Here is a 21,337-nt window from a genome sequence, read left to right as displayed (position 1 = left end):
TGTACTCGATCCCTTAGTCCTTCACTTGACTCACATATACATGTGAACAAGGAATTAATCTTAATTTTCCAAAGATGAAAATTCTCATTCATCATACTATACAACTTGCATGATTTCCAAGTTTCTATCCAACTGAAACCTTGGGTGATGAGAATCTTTCCTTATTTGGTAAATTATGACACTACCACAAACGAAAGAATCAAATCCATTTTTCCAATATTGCTATCAATGGAATCATATAAACAACCATTTTTCACAAATGCCACTGTAAGGATATTTAAAATATATATAAAATTGAAACCTTTTTATTTTATTTCAAAACTTTGCGGAAAAAACTTATCCTTACAGTGCAAATGCATATGAAAAACTTGTTATTATCTATTCCTAAGCAATATATCATAACTCCTAAGCAACAGCTCAAAAATTCTGATCACCGAACCATGCGATCGAAATCCATCTTCGCGATCAGAATCAGCATATACTTCCTTTAAGTTTCTTCACTTTTCTTTGATTCTTAAAACAACAACATGTGACCCAGTCACATCATGTAATGAGAATCTCAGAATAGAAACTTAACAGAGTTAGATAGTGGCCTTCACCTGAAGTAGAATCAAACATCTTGACTTGATCAACCCTATGATCCTTCAGGTAAATAGGCAGTTTTGTAACCAATGCCCCTTCCTTTGGCAATATAAACATATGGACTCTATGGAAATGGTACACGCGACTATCACAGACTTAGACTTTCTCTTTACCATTTGGTCAACCGATTTGACTATGGCCGATCCCTTTCCATTGGGAATAGAAAGCTTTTTATGGGTATCCAATGTTACCATTGTCAATGTCCATTTAAGGTTTGGGAAGTTGATCTTCTTAATCAAACTTGCTTTACTAGTCCTCCAAATCATTGTTGATTCAGCAGCACCAAGCAAATAGATAAGATCATTTAAGGGTCATGTCATAGTCTGTTTCATAGTAGTCCCAAAGGAACTCACCATGGGACTTAGAAAGTGATTGAACATCCAACTTTCTTAAGACTTTGACACCCAATTCTCTCGGCTTGTCAATATGTGACTTCATCTCCAAGATGTGAGCACACATAGACTTTGCTTTCCAATAGGGCTTGAGTGACCTTGAACTTGTGGGTTAGGGAGAATAATTGGAGGAGGTGGAGGAAGTGAAGTTCCAAGAGATTTGGGAAGATCATAGATGTCTGAACTAGACATCTTTTGGGAGATATTCAATATAAAAGTCCTTAATATAACACCCAATATGAAATATTAAGGCTAGAACCCAACACAATACTTTTATAACTTGGAAGAGGGATGCCGTAATCCAAGCTACAAAATATTTGAAGGTAGGTGAATGACGATTCACCAATTCCCACCATGAAAAACGAAATAAATTATTAGGTTTTTAATTAGATTAGAAACTCCTAGATCTTTTGAGATTCATTGAACTGTTCAATGGCATGTTTCAATCTCGAGTGTGCCCTTCAGGTTTTGTGATTGGGATGCCGAGGATCACAAAACAAGGTGTGAAGTAACCATGCAAATTACTTGGTACTCTTAAATGTTTATCACCCAACCGATGTGCCGGTTAACCACACACGCTCCACCGACCTATAATAAACTTTAAGAAACCCTTTGCCTACCTTGTTAAATCAAGCTAGTGTATCGGTTAACCACACGCGCTCCACTAACCGACTTAAGCAAAGTGCAAAGTGTAATTTCATAGGTTAGCACCTTATTCACAATTTCCTAAGTAACTAAGACTGGGAATTTATAAGTGTTTAGTTACTTAGTATTTATCATTAATACTTTTAATGAAGGGAGAATTATAGTCTCTGTCCTACCCGTTCGGCTAACGACCCTCCACCAGTCAAGGAAGCGGTGGGTGAGAGTGGACACCCATTAAACTGTCATTTTATAGGCAGTAACCTTATACCCCCCTTATAGACCGACTTTTGTGAATGAGGCCTACTAACGGTAAGACTGACTTGCTCTTATACACATATATATTATTAACTTATAATACTATAAAGTATAAGGGTTGAATTTTAACTTTTAAAATTCTAAGGGCTTAACTTGGAATTAAAGTATTTATAAGGGAAAACTTTTCAAATTCCAAAACTTGAGGGCAAGTTTTGAAACTATTCAAAACTATTCAATTCCATAACTTATGTGTTTAAAGTAGTTTTAATACAAAAAACTCTTCAAGTTCCATAACTTGAGGACAAGTTATGGAAGACTTTAAACCATTAAAAAAATGTGACTCTTCCTTATTCATAACTTATGGAAAACTTTATGAGTTTTATGAATCTTAAATGTGACTTTTCATGTGACTTGAGGACAAGTTACAAAAACACATTTTAGAATCAACTCTTAGATTAATTTGGATTGAAAACAACAATTTCACATAACATTCCTATTAATCTAAGCAACTCATAAGAACAAGATAATTCAATCAAACTTTTTCATGTAATTAGACTAACCATTAAACTAATACAAAACATGAATCTATTGATAATTATCTTTGAAATTGGATTAGCATGAACATTACCACATCAAAAACAGGTTTATAAGTTGAAAAACAGCTTAGGGTAATGTTCCTAGTCCAATTCCAGCCAAAACAGTCGAAGATATGCTGTCTGGGGGTCCAACTCGTCGAGTGCACGAACCAACTCGGCGAGTTGGATGAGTTTTGCCTTGGACTCATCGAGTCCCTTTATGGACTCGGCGAGTCTGCTGTTCAGACAGCAAAAAACTTCGATCTTTCAGCAATTTTAGCAAGTATAACAAGAAAACAAGCCTAGGCTCTGATACCACTGTTGGGTTTTGAGCATTCTAACACTCCTAAGTGTACATGCAACCCTAAATACCTTGGATCTATGTTTTCTCTATTATACATGCAAATATGAATATTCCAAGGTATTATCCTATCTAGCATACAATCTTTGATACTTGGGTAATAAAAACAAGTTTGAAGACATACCTTTTTATGTAGCTTGATTCCTTGATGCTTATGAGCCGAGTGCCCCAAGTGTGACACCTCAAATGGTTCACACAACATCAAATACACTTGGAATAACTTAAAGAGAAATGAACCACTTCATGAAATCGGCTAGCCCTCACCATACACACATAGTTCTCTCATGGTGTCACATGGTGTCCGATTTTGACAAGAATAAGATGCTTATATAGTTTGTCACAATTAGGGTTACACCATGTAAACCCTAATTGTCATGGCCTTTCATTTCCATGATCCATGGGTACAAAAACACCATGGAGCATCCTATGGGTTTTAGCCCAACTTGATAATCCATGGAGCATTAGCCCACTATACAAGTATGGATGATTTACACAATCCACCCATATATTTAATTAGTCTCCTTTTGATCACTTAATTTATTCCAAATTAATTCTTGATCAATACTAATTAAATAATCTTATTAATATATTAGAAACCTTAAGTGTTATTTCTCTCATTTTAGTCTATCCAAATGCATGATGCCATGCAACCCAAATGGACCATGCCAATCGGGTCAAGTACATACCAAATATAGTTATGGATTTAGACACTAATCCAACAAGCACGACTCATCATATAATGAACCATGTATAACAAGGTTCGGTTACGCCTCTCAGCCACACCATTTAGCTGTGGTGTCCTAGGAGGAGTTAATTGTGAAACTATTCCACATTCCTTTAGATAGTCATTAAAATTGATACTAAGATACTCTCCACCTCTATCGGATCTAAGTATCTTTATCTTCCCGCTATTGATTCTCGACCTCATGTTTGAACTCCTTGAACTTTTCAAAGGTTTCTGACTTATGCTTGATTAAGTAGATATAGCCATATCTGTTATAATCATCAGTAAAAGTCACATAAAATCGATTAGAATCTCTTGTAGTCGATATAAAGGGTCCACACACGTCAATATGTATGAGGTCCAACAAACCTTCACCTCTTTCACAAGATCCCGTGAAAGGTGATTTTGTCATCTTTCCCAAAAGACAAGATTCACACATATCATCTGACTTTAGGTCAAATGATTCCAACACTCCATCCTTTTGGAGTTGGGCTATGTGTTTCTTGTTAATGTGTCCAAGACGACAATTCCACAAGCATGCCTTCTCTACACTATTAGACATTATTAAACACACTATTACCTAAGCTATCAACACAAGTCACTTTTTCATACACCATCACAAGGTAAAGCTTCAAACACAAAAATACAATTCTTATAAACAGAAATTGAACCATTCAAATCATTAAAAGAATACTTAAAACCTTGTTTGAATAATGCATGAAATGAAATAATGTTTCGCGTTATTTCTGATGAATAGCAAGAATTCAATAAATCTAATCTAACATCATTACTAAGCAAAAGTTGATAAACTCCGATCTTGGTTACTGGTGAAGACTTTCTGTTTCCCATGATCAAGTTTATCCTCCCTCGCTCCACCTCCTCACTTTGTTTTATCCCCTGCAAATCAGAACAAATATGAAAACCACATCTTGTATCAAGGACCCAAGAACGAGAAGATAATGAGTTATTAAAAGAAATAGTGTAAATACCTGCTGAAGATGGCTTCCTTTTCCATCCTTGATGTCCTGCATATACTTTGGGCAGCTTCGTTTCCAGTGCCCTTTGTCATTGCAATAAAAGTAATCAGCATCCTTTGGATCAGAAACATGAGGAATGACAGCATTAGGCTTGGTCTTTGGGCCACTGCTAGATGACCCAACTTGGACCTTTCCCTTCCAATTTTGCTTAGGAGGACCTTTCCTCTTCTTCCCCTTTCCCTATCCAATAGCCAAGACGGGGGCACTAGACGGAGTGGAGGCTATACTTTTACCCTTCATCCCTGCCTCGGTTGTCTGCAACAAGTTGTGCAATTGGGCCAACGTCTGCTTGGTGTTGTTCAAATGGTAAGTTAGGATAAACTGACCATAACAATCAGGCAACAAGTTCAAGACCATGTCTATGAAGGGATTTGAGCATTCTAACACTCCTAAAGTGTACACGCAACCCTAGAAACCTTGGATCTATGTTTTACTAAGATACATGCAAATTTGATTTTTCCAAGGTTGTTAACCTAACTAGCATGGCATGGAACTTGAAACATAAAAGCTAGTAGAAGAACTTACCTTTCTTGTTGCTTGGATTCCTTGAGAACTTTGTGAGCCTAGCACCCCAAATGTGATGCAAGTGTTTGACACAACACCACAACTCTTGGAATAAATTTGAGAGAAGTACAATATCACCTAAAATCGGCTAGCCCTCTAGTTCTTCACTCAATACCGATTTTGGTAGCCCATGGGGTCCTTTTATAGTTGTGTCACAAGTAGGGTTACACCATGTAAACCCTAATTGACATGGATTTTCATTTCCTCCATGATCCATGGGTTTTAACCTCCATGGACCATCCATGGAGCACCCTATGGGTTTTAGCCCAATTCAATAAACCATGGATCATTAGCCCACTATATAAGAATGGATGATTTACACAATCAACTCCATATATTTAATTAATCTCAATTTTGATCACAATATTAATTCCAAATTAATTCTTGATCAATACTAATTAAATAATATTATTAATATATTAGAACTTATAATATATTAATAAACCATAAGTGTCCTTTCTCTCATTTAGTCTATCCAAGTGTTGCAATGCCATGCAACCCAAATGGATCATGCTAACCGGGTCAAGTACATACCAGAAATAGTTATGGACTTAGACACCTTATCCAACAGTCTATGGCCAATTCCTCATCAAAATGCACGTTGAGCTTGACCAAACGCTTTATGTAGCGTTGCATTCTTTGCACATGACTAACAACCGAGTCCCCTTCCTTCATCCTGCAAGCCATAAGTGACTTGACTACCTCCAAATTTTCTTAATGAGCTCGCTTATGGCACCTTTCCATAAGGTCCTTGTTCATCTAAAAAAGGCCAGTAGTCCTCGTAGTACCTCTGCAATTCTGGGGACATGGTTGCGACCATGATGCAAGCCACTTTGGTTGCATTGTCATAGTGCTTCTTGTAGGCAACATATTCTTCGGGAGTAGCTTTGGTTTCATCAATCTCTTTGAGCTCCTTCTCAAGGACATAATCTTTGTCCTCAAAGAGAAGTGCCATTTTAATGTTACACATCCAATCGTTATAGTTTGAGCCATCCATAACTACTTTGAAGCAAATGGAGAGCAAAGAGAAGTTGTGGTTGGAGGATGATGAAGCAAAAATGTTTCCAGGAGCACACATCTGCAAAAGCAGATAGTTTTAGTTAGATTTCAGGATACCTCAATATAATAACCCAAAGATATAATATTAAGGTTAGGATCCAACTATGAGGATTTACAACTTAGAAATGGGATGCCGAGATCCAAGTGTAAATTTCATAAGGGTAGGTGAATGACGATTCACCAATTCCACCATTAGACGAAATGAAATGAAGTGAAATTCCTAATTCTTTTGAGATACATTGAAACTATTCAATGGCATGTTTTCATCTCGGATTATACTCTTCTATTTGTGACTGGGATGCCGAGGATCACAAACAAGATGTGAATAACCATGCAAATGTGTTTCGTAACCTCATTGTCTTTATCATTTTCTATTGATGTGTCGGTGAACCACACACGCTCCAATAATGATAATTATGAGATACCCATTACGACTCTTTATTAGTCCCCATTAATGTGTCGGTTAGCCACACACGCTCCACTAACGACTTATAAAGTGTAATGTGCAATTTCATAGGTTAGCATACTATTCACATTTTTCCTAAAGTAACTAGAGTTGGGATTTTGAAAAATAATGTTCTCGTACTTTATTAATAGCATTATACTTTTAATGAGATTAACTTGTCCTATCAAATCCGTTCTGCTAACGACCCTCCACTAATCAAGGAAGCGGTGGGTGAGAGTGGACACCCATTCAACCGCCATTTTATAGGCAGTTTCCTTATACCCCCTTAAAGACTAGCTTCGTGAATGAGGCATACTAGCGATTCGACTGACCAATTCTTATACATATATATAATATTTAACTATTAATTATAATATATAAGATGTGTTTTAAACTTTTTAAAACTTTAAGGTTTATATGAATTTTTGAAAATTAGACTATTAATTTTAAATTCAAAATAAACCAAAAATTAGATTTAATAATTATCTATTAATTAACTTTTAATTAATTTATTAAATCTTGGAAGGATTATCTAATTAAATTAAATAATTAATTTAATCCTAATCCTTAACCCTCTAGATTTCGAAATTTAGGGTATAGGATATTTTCATTATTTACCAATTATCCAAATAATCCAATTAAGTAACAATTATCCAAAATAGGAACCCTAAAACCTAAGGAAATTTCAAAATCAAGGGAGGGTGGCTAGGGTTTTTCAAAACCCTAACCCTAATTTCGATTAGGGTTTATGGAGCCTAGGGTTTTTTCGAAAACCCCTCAAACCAAAACTCTAAAAACGAAAACTTTGGCCTTTAGGGTTTAATAGCTATAAACACTAATTTTCAATTCAAACTTTTATAGGGTTATCTAATTAAATTAAAGAATTAATTTAATCCTAATCCTTAACCCTCTAGATTTCGAAATTTAGGGTATAGGATAATTTCCTTATTTACCAATTATCCAATTAATCCAATTAAGTAACAATTATTCAAAATAGGAACCCTAAAACCCTTAGGCAATTTCGAAATCAAGGGAGGGTGGCTAGGGTTTTTCAAAACCCTAACCCTAATTTCGATTAAGGTTTATGGAGGCTAGGGTTTTTTCGAAAACCCCTCAAACCAAAACCCTAAAAACGAAAACTTTAGCCTTTAGGGTTTAATAGCTATAAACCCTAATTTGTAATTCAAACTTTTATAGCAATTCAATTTAAAACAAAACCATTGGCTCTGATACCACTGATGGGTTTTAGGTAAAACAAATAAACTAGAAAAACAATTCCTAAGTTCACATGCAACCTACATTGGATCTATGTTTTAACTATTGAACATATAACTTTGAATTGCAAAACAAGAACCCTAAGGGAAGAGGTTATTTTCGAAAATAACAAATTAGGGTTTAGTATTACATACCTTTCAATTGTTAAAGTAAACAATTGACAATCCTTTTGATCTTGATCTTCTTGGAAACCTAGCACCACAATTGTCGTGCCTCTAATGGAATCAAACCCAAGAGCTAGCAAGAAGGAAACTTGTGAGGAGAAAGCATAGGGTATGCAATTTCGGCCAAGGGTGTAGGAGTAGTGGTGGTCGAAATTTGGAGCTAAGAGGCTCCTTAAATAGTTGAGGTAGCTAGGGTTTAAGCGATAACCCTAATGTTCCTTTGCTTAAGGTCCAAGCTAATCCAGAAGCCTTATCCAAGGCCCTTGGACGAAATCATTAGGGTTTCCCTTAAGAATTCCGTCCACCTCCTCCAAGGATGTTCTGGAATGTTCCTTCCAACTATTTAACAATTGCAAACTAGTCCCTGTACTTTATAATTAATACAATTAACCCCAAAATCAATTCCAATTAACTTCTGGTTAACTATTAATTTAATATTATGATTTCTAATTAATATATCATTTTCATAACACATTAATAAATCATTTATATTAATTTATTAATCTTATAATAAATTAATTTCTCTCCTTTCATAATTTCCTTGTCCAATTGCTAGGTTTGAGGAAAACCCAAAAGGACTGTGCTGCTATCAATTCAAGTACATACCAATTATAGTTAAGGGGCTTAGACACCTAATGCAACAGAGTTATGATCAACCGCGTTAATAACACTATTAGCGCCAAAATGGCACAAAGAAATCAGTTGAGTTTTGGCTAATGTCACTAAAAGGAAAATCATAGTATTTTGAGAGATAAGACCTTTAAAAAGAAAAAGGTCAAAAACAGAGTTCGTATGAAGAAGATACGGTTTTTAGAAAAATATAAAATACGAGATAAAAATAAAAGTTAAAATTTGACAACGCAACCTTAAGGAAACTTGTAGTACTAGTAGAGAACTACATAAATATATAAAGAGGGTAAGAAACAAGATTCATATAAGGAAGATATGAATTTTTATAAAAGATTTAGAGGTGCACGCCAAGTGCGTGCCATGCTCGACGCGCATGTCTGACACCCAAATTTGTCGAGATTAGAGAGATGTGGATCATCATAAGTGTGACACGTGGCAAAATATGGATGGAGCCACGAGTTGAGTGCAGGTCGCGATTGAAGTGCGTCGTGCGCAGAAGCATTATAAATAGAGGTGCTCACTTTCCTATTTCTTCACACCTAACACTCTTTCTCTCTATCTCTCGAGCTATTTCATAAGTCCTCCCAATGACTCGAAGCTTTGAGTGGGCTCGAAGCTTCGAGTGCAGTATCATGGATGCTTCAGATTACGCTACTAGAGTGAGTTCACGACCCCATTTTACTATTTTAAAATTTTTACGGGGGGAATACATGCTTATCAAACTGCTTTATCAAAATATATTTATATCTATAAATATCAATCATTATAAAAAGCATGAAACCTTAGGATACTGTAGCTATAGATACTATACCTAGTTGTAAGCTATGATATTATGCCTAAGCTTTATGATGTCCGATAATCTAGGAGGAGATATTACCTAGATGTTATAATGACCAATTTCCTAGGATAACATAGTATCTAGAAGTAATGATGGTCAAATACAGGGATATGCACTGTACCTAATCGTTACTCAGCCCAAATATCCACTTTTCAAATTAACCATAATTAGGGTATATATGTATGGAAAACTATATATATATATATATATATATATATATATATATATATATATATACACACACACACACTAGATAACTATGAAATCTAAAAAGTATAATTATCAAATATAAATGTAAAACGGTTTATATTGTGATAGTTATAGGAAATCATTAAGAAAGAAAGATAAAAGATAAAATACATAAGGTTAATGCATTAGTGAGCTGTTACTATTCATCCTTAGCCTGATTAAATTCGTCTACCCCAAACCTGTAATCTGTAACATCCGGAATCTAGAAGGACAATTATGGAAATAAATTCCCGTTTTAGGGGCCATCTCGTCGAGTTTATGGCATAAACTCGACGTGTTGGAAGCTTTTGGGGCACATGTTTTTTTAAGGACCAACTCGTCGAGTTGGTGTAGGGAAACTCGATGAGTTGGACGCTGTTTGAGAAAACCCTAATTTTAGGGTTTTGCACCCTATTTAAAGACCTTAACTCCCTTTGTAGGCCTCCTTACCAGCCTCCTTGTCCAGAAAATCCTAATTTCATGTATTATCCTTCAAGTTTGAGTGTGTGAGCTTGTGGTGAGCTTGGAGAGTTGGTTTTTGGTGTTCTTTGGAAGGAGTTTGAAGAATGAAGGTGCTTAGTTTGGAAGGAAGGCTTTGGATCCAGAAACTCTCCATTTGTTGCAATCCTTTTGAGGTATAAAGTCGAAACCTTGTGTTGTTATCTTCTAGATCTCTTTGTGGGATGTTTTAGCTTGATTTTTGGGTGTTTGGTTGGGTAGTCCAAAGGTTAAGGGTTTCAAGGGTTATTATGTTAGATCTGACAGTTTTATGACCTCTCTTGGCATAAAGTTTCAAGCTTTGCTAAGTCCTAAGTCCCATCTATGCATTAAGTCCTTTGTTAAGCCATTTTGGGCTCTAGGGTTCCTTTCTTGCATGCATGGACGTAAATTTGGAAACTTTTCGTGATAATCCAGCCTTAGGATGCTATATCTATGTTTTGGGACTATGTTTTGAGAGTTTAAGGGCCTAATGGGTTAATCCTCACTCTATTAAGTCAAGGATTCGGGTTTGGGTTCGTTGTAGTGGTTTTTTAAGGGTAAAGTTGGAAACTTTACCCTTCTAGTCATCATTTGGGAAGAGATCTGAGATTGGAAGCTTCTAGATTCGATGGAAACAACGTAATGCAATAAGCTGTTTGATTCCTGGCCAACTCGGCGAGTTCAGTAGGAGAACTCGGCGATTTGATGCGAGTTTTCCTGATCTGTGCCTTTAATGGAGAAACTCGACGAGTTGAAGGACAACTCGGCGAGTTGGGTCAACTCGGACCGTTGAATTGGACTTTTGAATTATAATTAAGGGAGTTATGGACTTAGTATAAGGCCCGTATGGGGTTGGGCCCAATTTGGAAAATTAGGCCATTATTGGGCTTTGATGGATCTAGAAGTTTCTGGTATTGTGGGCTTGAGTTGTTAATGGGCCATCGGGATACAAAGTGTTTGGGCTAGAAAGAATGGTTGGGCCTTAAGGCAGGGATATGTAAGGAGTTTGGGCCTAATTTGGAAAATTGGACCATTGGTTGATTAGTAGGCCTTTGGGCCTTTCAGATTGTAGTTTGGGTCATGGGCTTGGACAAGGCTAGGTTGGGGATAAAATGGTCCTTTTACCCTAGGTATGGAGTTGTGGTTATGGATTGGAGCCCAATTGTTAATTGGGTGTATTATTGATATTGCTAGTTCAGGAAGTCGTCAGGGCAGCAACTAGGGATTCTTTCAGTGAGCTTCTAAAGTGCGAGGTGAGTCTCCTCGTTATATCCATGGGTCGAAGGCATCGATGCCGACCCATTATGTGTTATGTGGTATGATAGTTGTTCTGTGATATGTGGTATGCTAGTTGTCTCTGTGATACTTACATGGAAGACCTCGGGGGGGGGGGGGGTGCCAGAGGCAGTTGGATATCAGACCATGGGGGTGCCCATGGCATTCCAGGCAAAGACCATGGGGGGAGCCCATGACATTCCGGATAACGACCATGCGGGGGAGCCCATGGCAATTACATGTATATTGCATGATATTCTGTGGTTGTATGTTATATGGTATTTTGGGGAACTCACTAAGCTTTGTGCTTACGGTTTTTAGTTTATGTTTCAGGTACTTCAGTTTTCAAATGAAAGAGCTCGAGACGATTGCAGATTTGCAGGGCACACACCACATGTTTTCCGCATTCTGTGAATTACTCTGATTTGATGATGTTTTTGCTAACTCTTGGTTACCTTGGTTTCATGAGAGAGAAATGTATTAACGATCTATTAATCAAAAAGAAAAAAAATTATGTCATGATTTTTGGGGCGTTAGACAATCGTTAATCTTGCGAGAGCCAGAAAGATATGTATAGATCTATACGGGGTTTAACGCCCCCACTTGCGATTACTAGCTACAATCACGACATGATACCTTTCTTATTACTCACTATTCGGCATCCGATGAAGCGTCGTGTGGGGAAATCACTAGTCAAACAACGTCGATTATGGAGGCTCATGGTAATACATTACAACCACCTTAGAGATCTAACTACCAAGAGGGGCGTCTTAGATTGGTAGATAAACCATTAGAATTAACAGAATATCCTAAAATATAAAGATAATAAGATAGGATTGGTAAAAATCCTACAAAGATAGTAAGTTAGGATTGGTAAATGGTCCTATAAAGGTAATAAGATAGGATTAGCAGAATTATATAAAAAGATAATAAGATAAGAGATAATAGCATAGGAAACCAGGAATTTAAGAAAAATGATTATAATCATTATAAAAATTTCTAGAAAGTTTTCAAAGAGAGTTTATCATATGTTTATCTCAAAACCTGTGAATTTACCAACATCAAGTTGACATTTCCAAAAATCGCATGTGTTCCTAGGATGGTGTAAGGATCAAGGCAAGGAAGGACTGTCAACTCGAAGATAGATGGGTTTCGTTTGATAGATAGTTATGGTTTGCGCTTTGTGATTTGTAATGTATTAGAGACTTTCCGAGCTAAAAAAATAAGTTATAGACCAAGAGCACAAATTACCCTAAACCATAGGGACCATTCGTGTAATTTACTCTTAATTGAATTGTACAATACAAAACTTTAAAACACAAAGACGTGTTCCGCAAAACTAGTTGGTAGCGGGTAGCTTTTGATTTTGGAGCTTTTTGTTGAAAGCTACTCCATGTAGCTTTTGATTTTGGAGCTTTTTATTTAGGTTAAAAGTTAAACGCTCCTGTCGCCGAACGAGATTTTTTCTTTTTAACTAGCTTTTTCTTAAAAACTAGAAATCTGACGAACACGTCCAAATTGTTGTATATGTACAAATTTTGTTGTTAATGAATCCCTCCTCAATGAGTCGACACAACTTTGATTTTGCTAAATTAAGTATACAAATTAAACAAGTGAACAAGGGTGGGCACCACAATAAGATATGAAGAAATGCAATTAATGTGGCTCGAATGCAAACACGATGACCAATCCACCATTGTTGTCCACCGTGACCACCAGCTCCAGCAGCACAAAAAACCCTGCATCTTCCCACTCGGCTCCACAAAATTCTCACACACGTTACTCTGCTGAAATCAATGGAGCTCTGTGGAGCTTCTGCTCTGGCTTGGAGAACCTCAATTTCTCCTTCTCTTCACTCTTCTCCTCAGCCGACTTCGGTATCATCTCCCTCTATCTGGATTTGTATTTTACGTTGTCGAAATTGATGTGTTAGGGTTACTTTTCCTTTTCTGTTTCAGGTGAGTGAATTCAGAAGAGTTAGGGTTTGGTGTGTTAAAACCGACGTCAATGGCTCGTCTCAGTCGGTTAAGGTGAATGAGTTTTCTGCATTTACTTATCCATCATCCACACATTGATTGTAAATTCTATGACGAGAATCGAAAAAGATGATTATTCAGTTGAAGTAGTTGTATAAATTTTTAAATCACTGCGTCTTTTGAACAATTAAGAAAATATCATTCGGATATATCGAAGGTGGAACTACATTTTAGCCTTAAAATAGCGTTTACAAGTGTACTTACTTTGAATTCTCAACTTCATAAGTTTCCAGCCATAGAAATCGAACGATTCCTCAAGTCATATATACTATGCAAATTGTAATGCTTCACTTTTTGGCGAAAATTCCAAGCTAAATTATTCGCCATAACCATCTATTTCATGATGTTACTTGTAGCGATGTTTGTCCACAGGAAAAAGTCAAAGTTTAGCTCTTTTCTTTTCAAAAGAAAAAGGAATATCAAACTCTTTCATAATCTATTGTTGTTGGTGGAAAGCTGATCTACTCTTGGGTTTGTTGCAGGGTAACCAGATGACAGTATCTATAACAGGAGCTACAGGCTTTATAGGGAGTAAATTGGTGCAAAGGCTCTATGAAGGTATTAATATTCCATGATTCCATCTATCTGTTTCAAAGGCTCTTGGATTTACATTCTGGATTTTTGTGATTGCTCTTACAACAATGTATCAACTTTGATATGTTGTTTACTACTTCAGAGTATTGATGTGGCATGTTGCAGAATCTTTTACATTATAACTTTGTTGTTTACTTTATATCATAATAGAATTGTAACTGAATCTTAATTAACTCTGGAATGCAGATAACCATAGTATCTGTGTCTTGACTCGATCTAGATCTAAAGCTCAGTCAATTTTTCCGGGTAAGAAGGTAATAGTTACTGTTTAAAAAAAATCATAATATCCGATTCATTCTGGAAATGAATCTTCAATTATAACAATGTCAATTAATATAAAGCCCTCTTAAAAGTCTTTGCTTTCATCTTAAATTCTAAATTCTAAATACTCCTTTATTGGTTGTAGTGAAGGATTTCCCAGGCATTGTAATTGCAGAGGAGCCTCAATGGAAAGATTGCATTCAAAAGTCAACTGGAGTTGTAAACTTGGCTGGATTGCCAATTAGTACAAGATGGTCTTCTGAGGTAAATAAACCATCTTGGTTAATAAATGGAAAGATTGCTTCTTTACAGCTGTAATTATTTATTCAAGGTTAAATGCAAGAAATAGCATTGTAATTTCATTGACTTGTTTATCACAAGATTGATATAGTATTAGTAGTGTCATCCAAATACAAAGTAATTATCATGGGTAGACTTTTTTAAAGTATAATATCAAAATAAGACAAATATTGAAATCACATTGCCATAATTGAGTAGATTCTTCAAAGTACAAAGCCTTAATAAACAAACTGAAAGTACAATGTTGTAATAAGATGCTGTAATACACAAATAAATGAAGCTACATTCCTATTTCTTGCATTTAGCCATTTATTCAGTTAGCTCAAGTTGGCTAACATTTTGTACTAATTTATCATATAGTGGGCCACATCAGCATCACTTGTTGGCTTTTATACATATTTTTTCTCAACAAGTGCATTTATTAAGAGCAAAATCCAAAAAGCCTCAATGTACTTTCACTATTTTAACTGTTCTCTATAGTGTTAAACCATTATACTTTTTCTACTGTTTATAGAAATCATTGTGTAATACTAAATAATATGATTTTTTATTTTTTCAACTGCAGATCAAGAAAGAGATCAAACAAAGCAGGATTGGAGTCACCTCAAAGGTTATTTATTGTGTTACATTAAAAAAGCCCTAAGAAAATGCAAAGTAAAAGCTATATATATATATATATATATATATATATATATATATATATATATATATATATATATTACTTGCTTAGAGCATCCACAGTGGTAAGCTTTTTCATTACAATTTTTTTCCAGCTTTTCATGCCACCTGAGCGCCAGCTCATCAATCCAAAAACCTCACCATATCTCCACTGTATACTCACCTTTCCTCCAGTTATATATGGGACCTGCCAATTTTAGTTTTCATCGTTTTATCCTATTTATATAAATTAGAGTAAATTACTGAAATCGTCCCTATGGTTTGGTCAAAATTGCACATTTGGTCCCTAACTTTTTTTATTTGCACTCGGATTGTTCCTGTGGTTTGCGTTTTTCATCAAAATTGCTCGTTTTTCACAAAAAAAAAACAGCCTTTTTTTTGTTCAGTAAAAGTGATTTCACAATTAACCAAGAAATTTTTTTTCACATTTAGATTTGATCATTTGCCATTCTCATTTTACGGGTCCCACAGAAGGAGAAATGAAGGTGGGAGTGGGACCCACAAAATTGAGAATGAAGGGAAATGGTATAAAAGAATGAGCACTTTGTTTATTGTGTTGTTTTGATGGGCTTGTTTAACTTTTTATAAAGGTTGTTGACTCGATAAATAGCTCCACAAGTGATGCAAGACCAAAAGTTTTGGTTAGTGCAACAGCAGTTGGCTATTATGGTATGGGACAAAATTGTAATTTTACAAGTTGATTTATATTATGTTACCTAATCATGTGATGTGAGTATATGACAATGTTTTTTATTTATTTTGAGTCAGGTACTAGTGAAACACAAGTGTTTGATGAACAAAGCCCTTCTGGAAATGATTATCTAGCTGAGGTGAATAATTAATAAAAAAAACCTTTTAATTCAAATAAATATTTTAACAAAAAAGTAATGGATTTTTAATAATTTTGTATATATATATTTTTTATATGATTAGGTTTGTAGAGAATGGGAAGGAACAGCTCTTGCAGTTGATAAGGATGTTAGACTCGCACTTATTCGTATTGGGGTGGTGCTTGGAAAAGATGGTGGTGCTTTAGGTATGTTTCTTTATTTTTTTATTTATTATTATTATTTTTTTTATATAAAGTGTTATTTGGATGATGATGCTTTAAAGATATTGGAAAAAATGAGTGTCCACTTGGAGAAATGAAAGTAAATAAATAAATGAAAGTGCATTACTATTTCTTGCATTTTGATGAGTTGTTAATTTTTGAAGAGTTGTTACTGATGTGACTTTGCAGCTAAAATGATTCCTATTTTCATGATGTTTGCTGGAGGACCTTTGGGCTCTGGGAAACAATGGTACTTACTCTTGTTATGATTAAGTGATTTAAAAGTTACTTAAATATCAATGTTTATAAGGTAATGTAATGTAAGTTATAATTTTAAGTTGTTGCAATTAATTAATTATAAAACCACTTATTATTATAAAAAATTTATATAAGACTAAAATTTAGGTATAAACTTTTTCATCTATTTATCAGTTATCACACGTTAAGCAACCAATTTATGTATTATTAGAGATTTAAAAAATCGTGAGAGTTTATTAGAAGTATATTGGGAAAAAGAGTAAACTATGTTGCTATTTCTCAAAAAAAATAAATTTAATCTGATATTGTTTTGGGAATGTGTTAGGTTTTCGTGGATTCATATAGATGACCTGGTGAATATCTTATATGAAGCCTTATCAAATCCATCTTATAAAGGTGACAATTCATGTGTTTATCAATATCTGGTCTTTACAATTAATCAAGGACAATTTACTTTTCCTTTTACAAGTAATAGTAACATGTAGCCCAAAATACCAATACATAACATAAAAGTTGTAAATATTTTCCAAGTTATATATATATATATATATATATATATATATATATATATATATATATATATATATATATATATATATTAGTATTATTGGATTTCAGGAGTGATCAATGGAACCGCACCTAACCCTGTCCGTCTAGCCGAAATGTGCCAACATTTGGGATCGGTGATGGGGCGGCCGTCATGGCTACCGGTGCCCGACCTTGCCCTCAAAGCGGTCCTTGGAGAAGGCGCGATAGTGGTAAGCATAAAGCCCTTTATGTACTACTGTGTTTGGACTGGACTGAGATTGCAACTAATGTGAATGGGAGAAAATTTGCATTATTATTAAAGTAAAATAAGCGAAAATACTTTTTTATTAACAAGTTATATATTGATTAAATAACAAATTAGTATATAGTAGTTAATGTTTCAATGATTATTATAAATTATAAATGATTAAGACATGTAATGTAAATTATATCTTGATTATAAATGATATTCCTAAAAATGGGTTTTTTTTTTGGCAGGTTTTGGAAGGACAAAGGGTGGTGCCTGTTAGAGCGAAAGAATTAGGGTTTTCGTATAAGTATCCGTACATCAAAGAAGCATTGAAAGCCATTTTAGCTCAAAAGGTTGTAGTCTGACTGACAACAGATCTTCACATTTTTTATTATTTTTGTGTCAAGAAAAGCGAAAGCAAAAGTTGGATAGAAAATACTATTGAAAAATATGGTGAGTTTATATTTGTGTATTTATTTGTATGGATTATGAAACCAAAAATATGAAGATGTCGCATTGATGATTGTTGCATTGCTTTCTTGATTGGATGCTCTCAATTGGAAACCATTGAGTTAATTTTGAGTGTTACTTGTGTTGCATACTATTTATTTCATTTTAAACGACTCAATACCAAATAGGGTAATTATTAATATCCGCTAGAAGCTATTACTTTTTTGTCTGTTTTATGTTGAAATCTTTGTAACGTTTGGTGAGAATAAGTTATTTATCCTTACTTTTACTTTTGCTTTCATTACAGCCTTTTGTTCAGGGTCTGATTTACTTCCTTTGGACTAGTTGCAACTTGCAAAGATTGCGACATAAATCTTTCATCGGGTGAGAATTAGGCCAAGTGGTTCAAAGTTCAAAGGGACTAATGACACTAAAATTTCTAAAAAATCTAGGCCTCAGGATTTGGATACTCCGATGATCTTATATGATTTTGGAATGAATAGATTGCACCAAAATGCTGAACTATCTTGTAATAACGTTGAACAAAACGATGAAAATGACATTCTTAAGATCAAAATCAATAAGACTTTTAAAGATGAAATGTAGTAGACATCCATATCTTTTCAACTATATAAAATAAAAATTCAAATGATTTTCGTAGAATTAATTATTATTTTTAGAAACGATGAAAATGACATTCTTAAGATCAAAATGAAAAAGACTTCGGTAGACATCCATATCTTTTCAACTATACAAAATACAAATTCAAATGATTTTTTTAGAATTAATTATTATTTTTAGAAGTTCGTGACAAATTAGAGTTTTAAGCATTAAAGGTTATTAAGTCACTTTTTACCCTTTCTTTAAGCTCTTACAAAGTAATGAACTAGCTTTAAGCCTTTAACTTTGCAACTTTCAACGGATAAAAATTCATATGGAGTACCTCAAGATGGATTACAACCCATTATCTTAACTGGTTTGCACTTTGCAAGCCCCTCAACCCACAACCACCCTTGCATGGTGGCATGTGGTGGTTCTGGTTCAAGAAGGAACATGAACACCGGTGGTAGGGGCTTCCAGTGGTGGCAACATGGTGGTTAGAAGTGGTAATGGCAATTTCCAAACCAAAAACAAACACATAATCTAAATTATCTCTTCGATCAGAAGTCTCGTGAATAGGTGCACCACAACCACCATTAGATGGCAGTACTGTGGTGGTTTCACAATGGCTAACCGATTTAAAGAGGCTACAATGGTGGTGTACGGCAACAATACAGAAAAAGAAAGAAAATGAAAATGGTGACAACGGTGGTTACCTCAAACACAAGCCTCAAATAGCCTCTCATTCTCGCACTCTCATATTTCTTTCTCCTATGGGATTCCAGTAGCAAAGCTCAACAATTCAGCGGCCACCTCCTCTCTCTCATTCTCTCGATTTTGTTTCTTTCTTAAGCGACGTGTGTGTGAGTTTGTATTTTTACGTTTTACACATTGTTCCCGAGTTCAACTCAACGAGAGAAATGAAAAGAAATAAATGAAAGTGAGAAGAAAGTAAAAATTGGTGTTCCCAAGATTCATTAATGGAAGGAAATGGAAGGAAAATTTCCTTCCAATTTGAAAGGATTTGGAAAGAATGAAACAAGATGTTTGATATTATTTCCACTTCTCTTTAACTTGGGATCACAAATATAAATTTCTTTTCCTTTATTTCCCTTTCTCTCATTACTTCCTTTCCCTTTTTTCTTTCATTTGCTAAATTCAGAAACTAGGTGTTAGGGTTAACAAGGCTACTTATATGGACACAAAAGACTTGGGCGGCAAGGGAAAGTTCACGTAACCTTATTCCCGTCAAATTCAGGGGCTTAATGTAACATCCCTAGGCGCACGTACAAGATATTGTCCGCTTTGGGCTACTCAGCACAAGGACTTCCCAGGGTCAGCACCTGAGGATGTTACATTAAGCCCATGACTTTGACGGGAATAAGATTATGTGAACTTCCCTTGCTGCTCGGTACAAGGACTTCCCAGAGGTCACCTATCACTATACTACTCTCCCCCGAGCACGCTTAATTGTAGAGTTCTTATGGGATCTACTACCCTCACAACTTTAAAACGTGTTCTTTAAGGAAGGTTTCCACACCCCTTATTGTAACATCCCAAAAATACAACCCAAAAATTTTCGTTTGAAAACTTTACTAAATCATCATATCAAATATTAAAAGATAAATCCATGGATCATGTGTCTCAAAATGTCATAATAAGTTTATCAAATCAACTGATGTCAAAACATATCAAAGTATCTGAATAAAACTCCCAGGATAAACTGAAGCTGTGGTGTGTGCCATGCCATCATCCCGAGCTCTTCCCCTTACTAGCGGAAGTACCTGAAACCAAAAACTGAAACTGTAAGCACAAAGCTTAGTGAACTCCCCCAAACTACCACATACCATACAATAACATATAAAACAACTATTGGGCCTTGCCCACTGCATCGGACCGAAGTCCGGAAACTACATCAGACTGAAGTCCGGAAACTGCATCAGACCGAAGTCCGGAACTAACCAGGGCCTTGCCCTCTGCATCAGACCGAAGTCCGGAAACTGCATCGGACCGAAGTCCGGAACTAACCAGGCCTTGCCCTCTGCATCGGACCAAAGTCCGGAAACTGCATCGGACCGAAGTCCGGAAACTGACTGAACATAGCATAGCATAATCATAACTACTAGCATAAACACAGATACTGCATACTGCATCAGACCGAAGTCCGGAACACATAACACAAAGACATGCTTGAATCACAGAGACATCAAGCACACTGAACTACTGCATCAGACCGAAGTCCGGAACTACTGCTAACTAAACGGGCCGGCATTGTGGCCGTAGACCCGTTCCTACTGGAAGGAAACTCACCTCGTAACGCTGGCTGCCGAGATGCTAAATCTAAAACTGCCTGACTGCTGCTCCGGAACTCCCCGGCTACAAATCCCATAAACACTAAATCAAATACTGATTACTAATCTCAGGGTAAAATAACTATTTACCCCTGGTCAAGTCAACTTCCTGGTCAAAGTCAACTTCCAGCTGACCGGACTCGCCAAGTTGGGCCGCCAACTCACCGAGTCCCTATCATCCATTCTAGTCCTCTACTCGCTTCTACTCGTCGAGTTTGGCAAGGACTCGACGAGTTCTTCTTCGATACTAACATCGAGTCTAACTTCATCCGACTCGCCGAGTTGTATGAACAACTCGTCGAGTTCTCCTTCATCATATGAACACGTCCAGTCTGTGGCTCGCCGAGTCGTATGAACAACTCGTCGAGTCTGAAGAACAACTCGCCGAGTC

General features: G+C 35.7%; 1 protein-coding gene across 1 annotated transcript; it reads left to right on the top strand.

The window, feature by feature from the left end:
* Positions 1-13,260: 13,260 nt before the first annotated feature.
* SULA (NAD(P)-binding Rossmann-fold superfamily protein) lies at positions 13,261-18,121 on the top strand. The gene is made up of 13 exons (XM_079067970.1): positions 13,261-13,466; positions 13,548-13,619; positions 14,108-14,183; positions 14,406-14,465; positions 14,626-14,744; positions 15,346-15,390; positions 16,049-16,127; positions 16,227-16,288; positions 16,392-16,494; positions 16,699-16,759; positions 17,093-17,163; positions 17,386-17,525; positions 17,794-18,121. Exons 1-13 carry the CDS (start codon positions 13,386-13,388, stop codon positions 17,908-17,910), a joined length of 1,086 nt encoding a protein of 361 aa, XP_078924096.1. The 5' UTR covers positions 13,261-13,385; the 3' UTR covers positions 17,911-18,121.
* The last annotated feature ends 3,216 nt before the right edge of the window (positions 18,122-21,337 follow it).

The sequence above is a fragment of the Lactuca virosa genome, chromosome 8 (genome assembly GCF_052849685.1).
Source record: "Lactuca virosa cultivar CGN04683 chromosome 8, Lactuca_virosa_CGN04683_v6, whole genome shotgun sequence".
NCBI lineage: Eukaryota > Viridiplantae > Streptophyta > Magnoliopsida > Asterales > Asteraceae > Lactuca > Lactuca virosa.
Note: the sequence above shows the minus strand (reverse complement) of the source record. Positions and strands in the feature narration are given on the sequence as shown.

Coding starts and splice junctions, on each gene's coding strand:
- SULA (XM_079067970.1), top strand. CDS start 13,386: ATGGAGCTCTGTGGAGCTTCTGCTCTGGCTTGGAGAACCTCAATTTCT. Junction 13,620..14,107: donor GCTCGTCTCAGTCGGTTAAG/GTGAATGAGTTT, acceptor GGTTTGTTGCAG/GGTAACCAGATGACAGTATC. Junction 14,745..15,345: donor GTACAAGATGGTCTTCTGAG/GTAAATAAACCA, acceptor TTTCAACTGCAG/ATCAAGAAAGAGATCAAACA.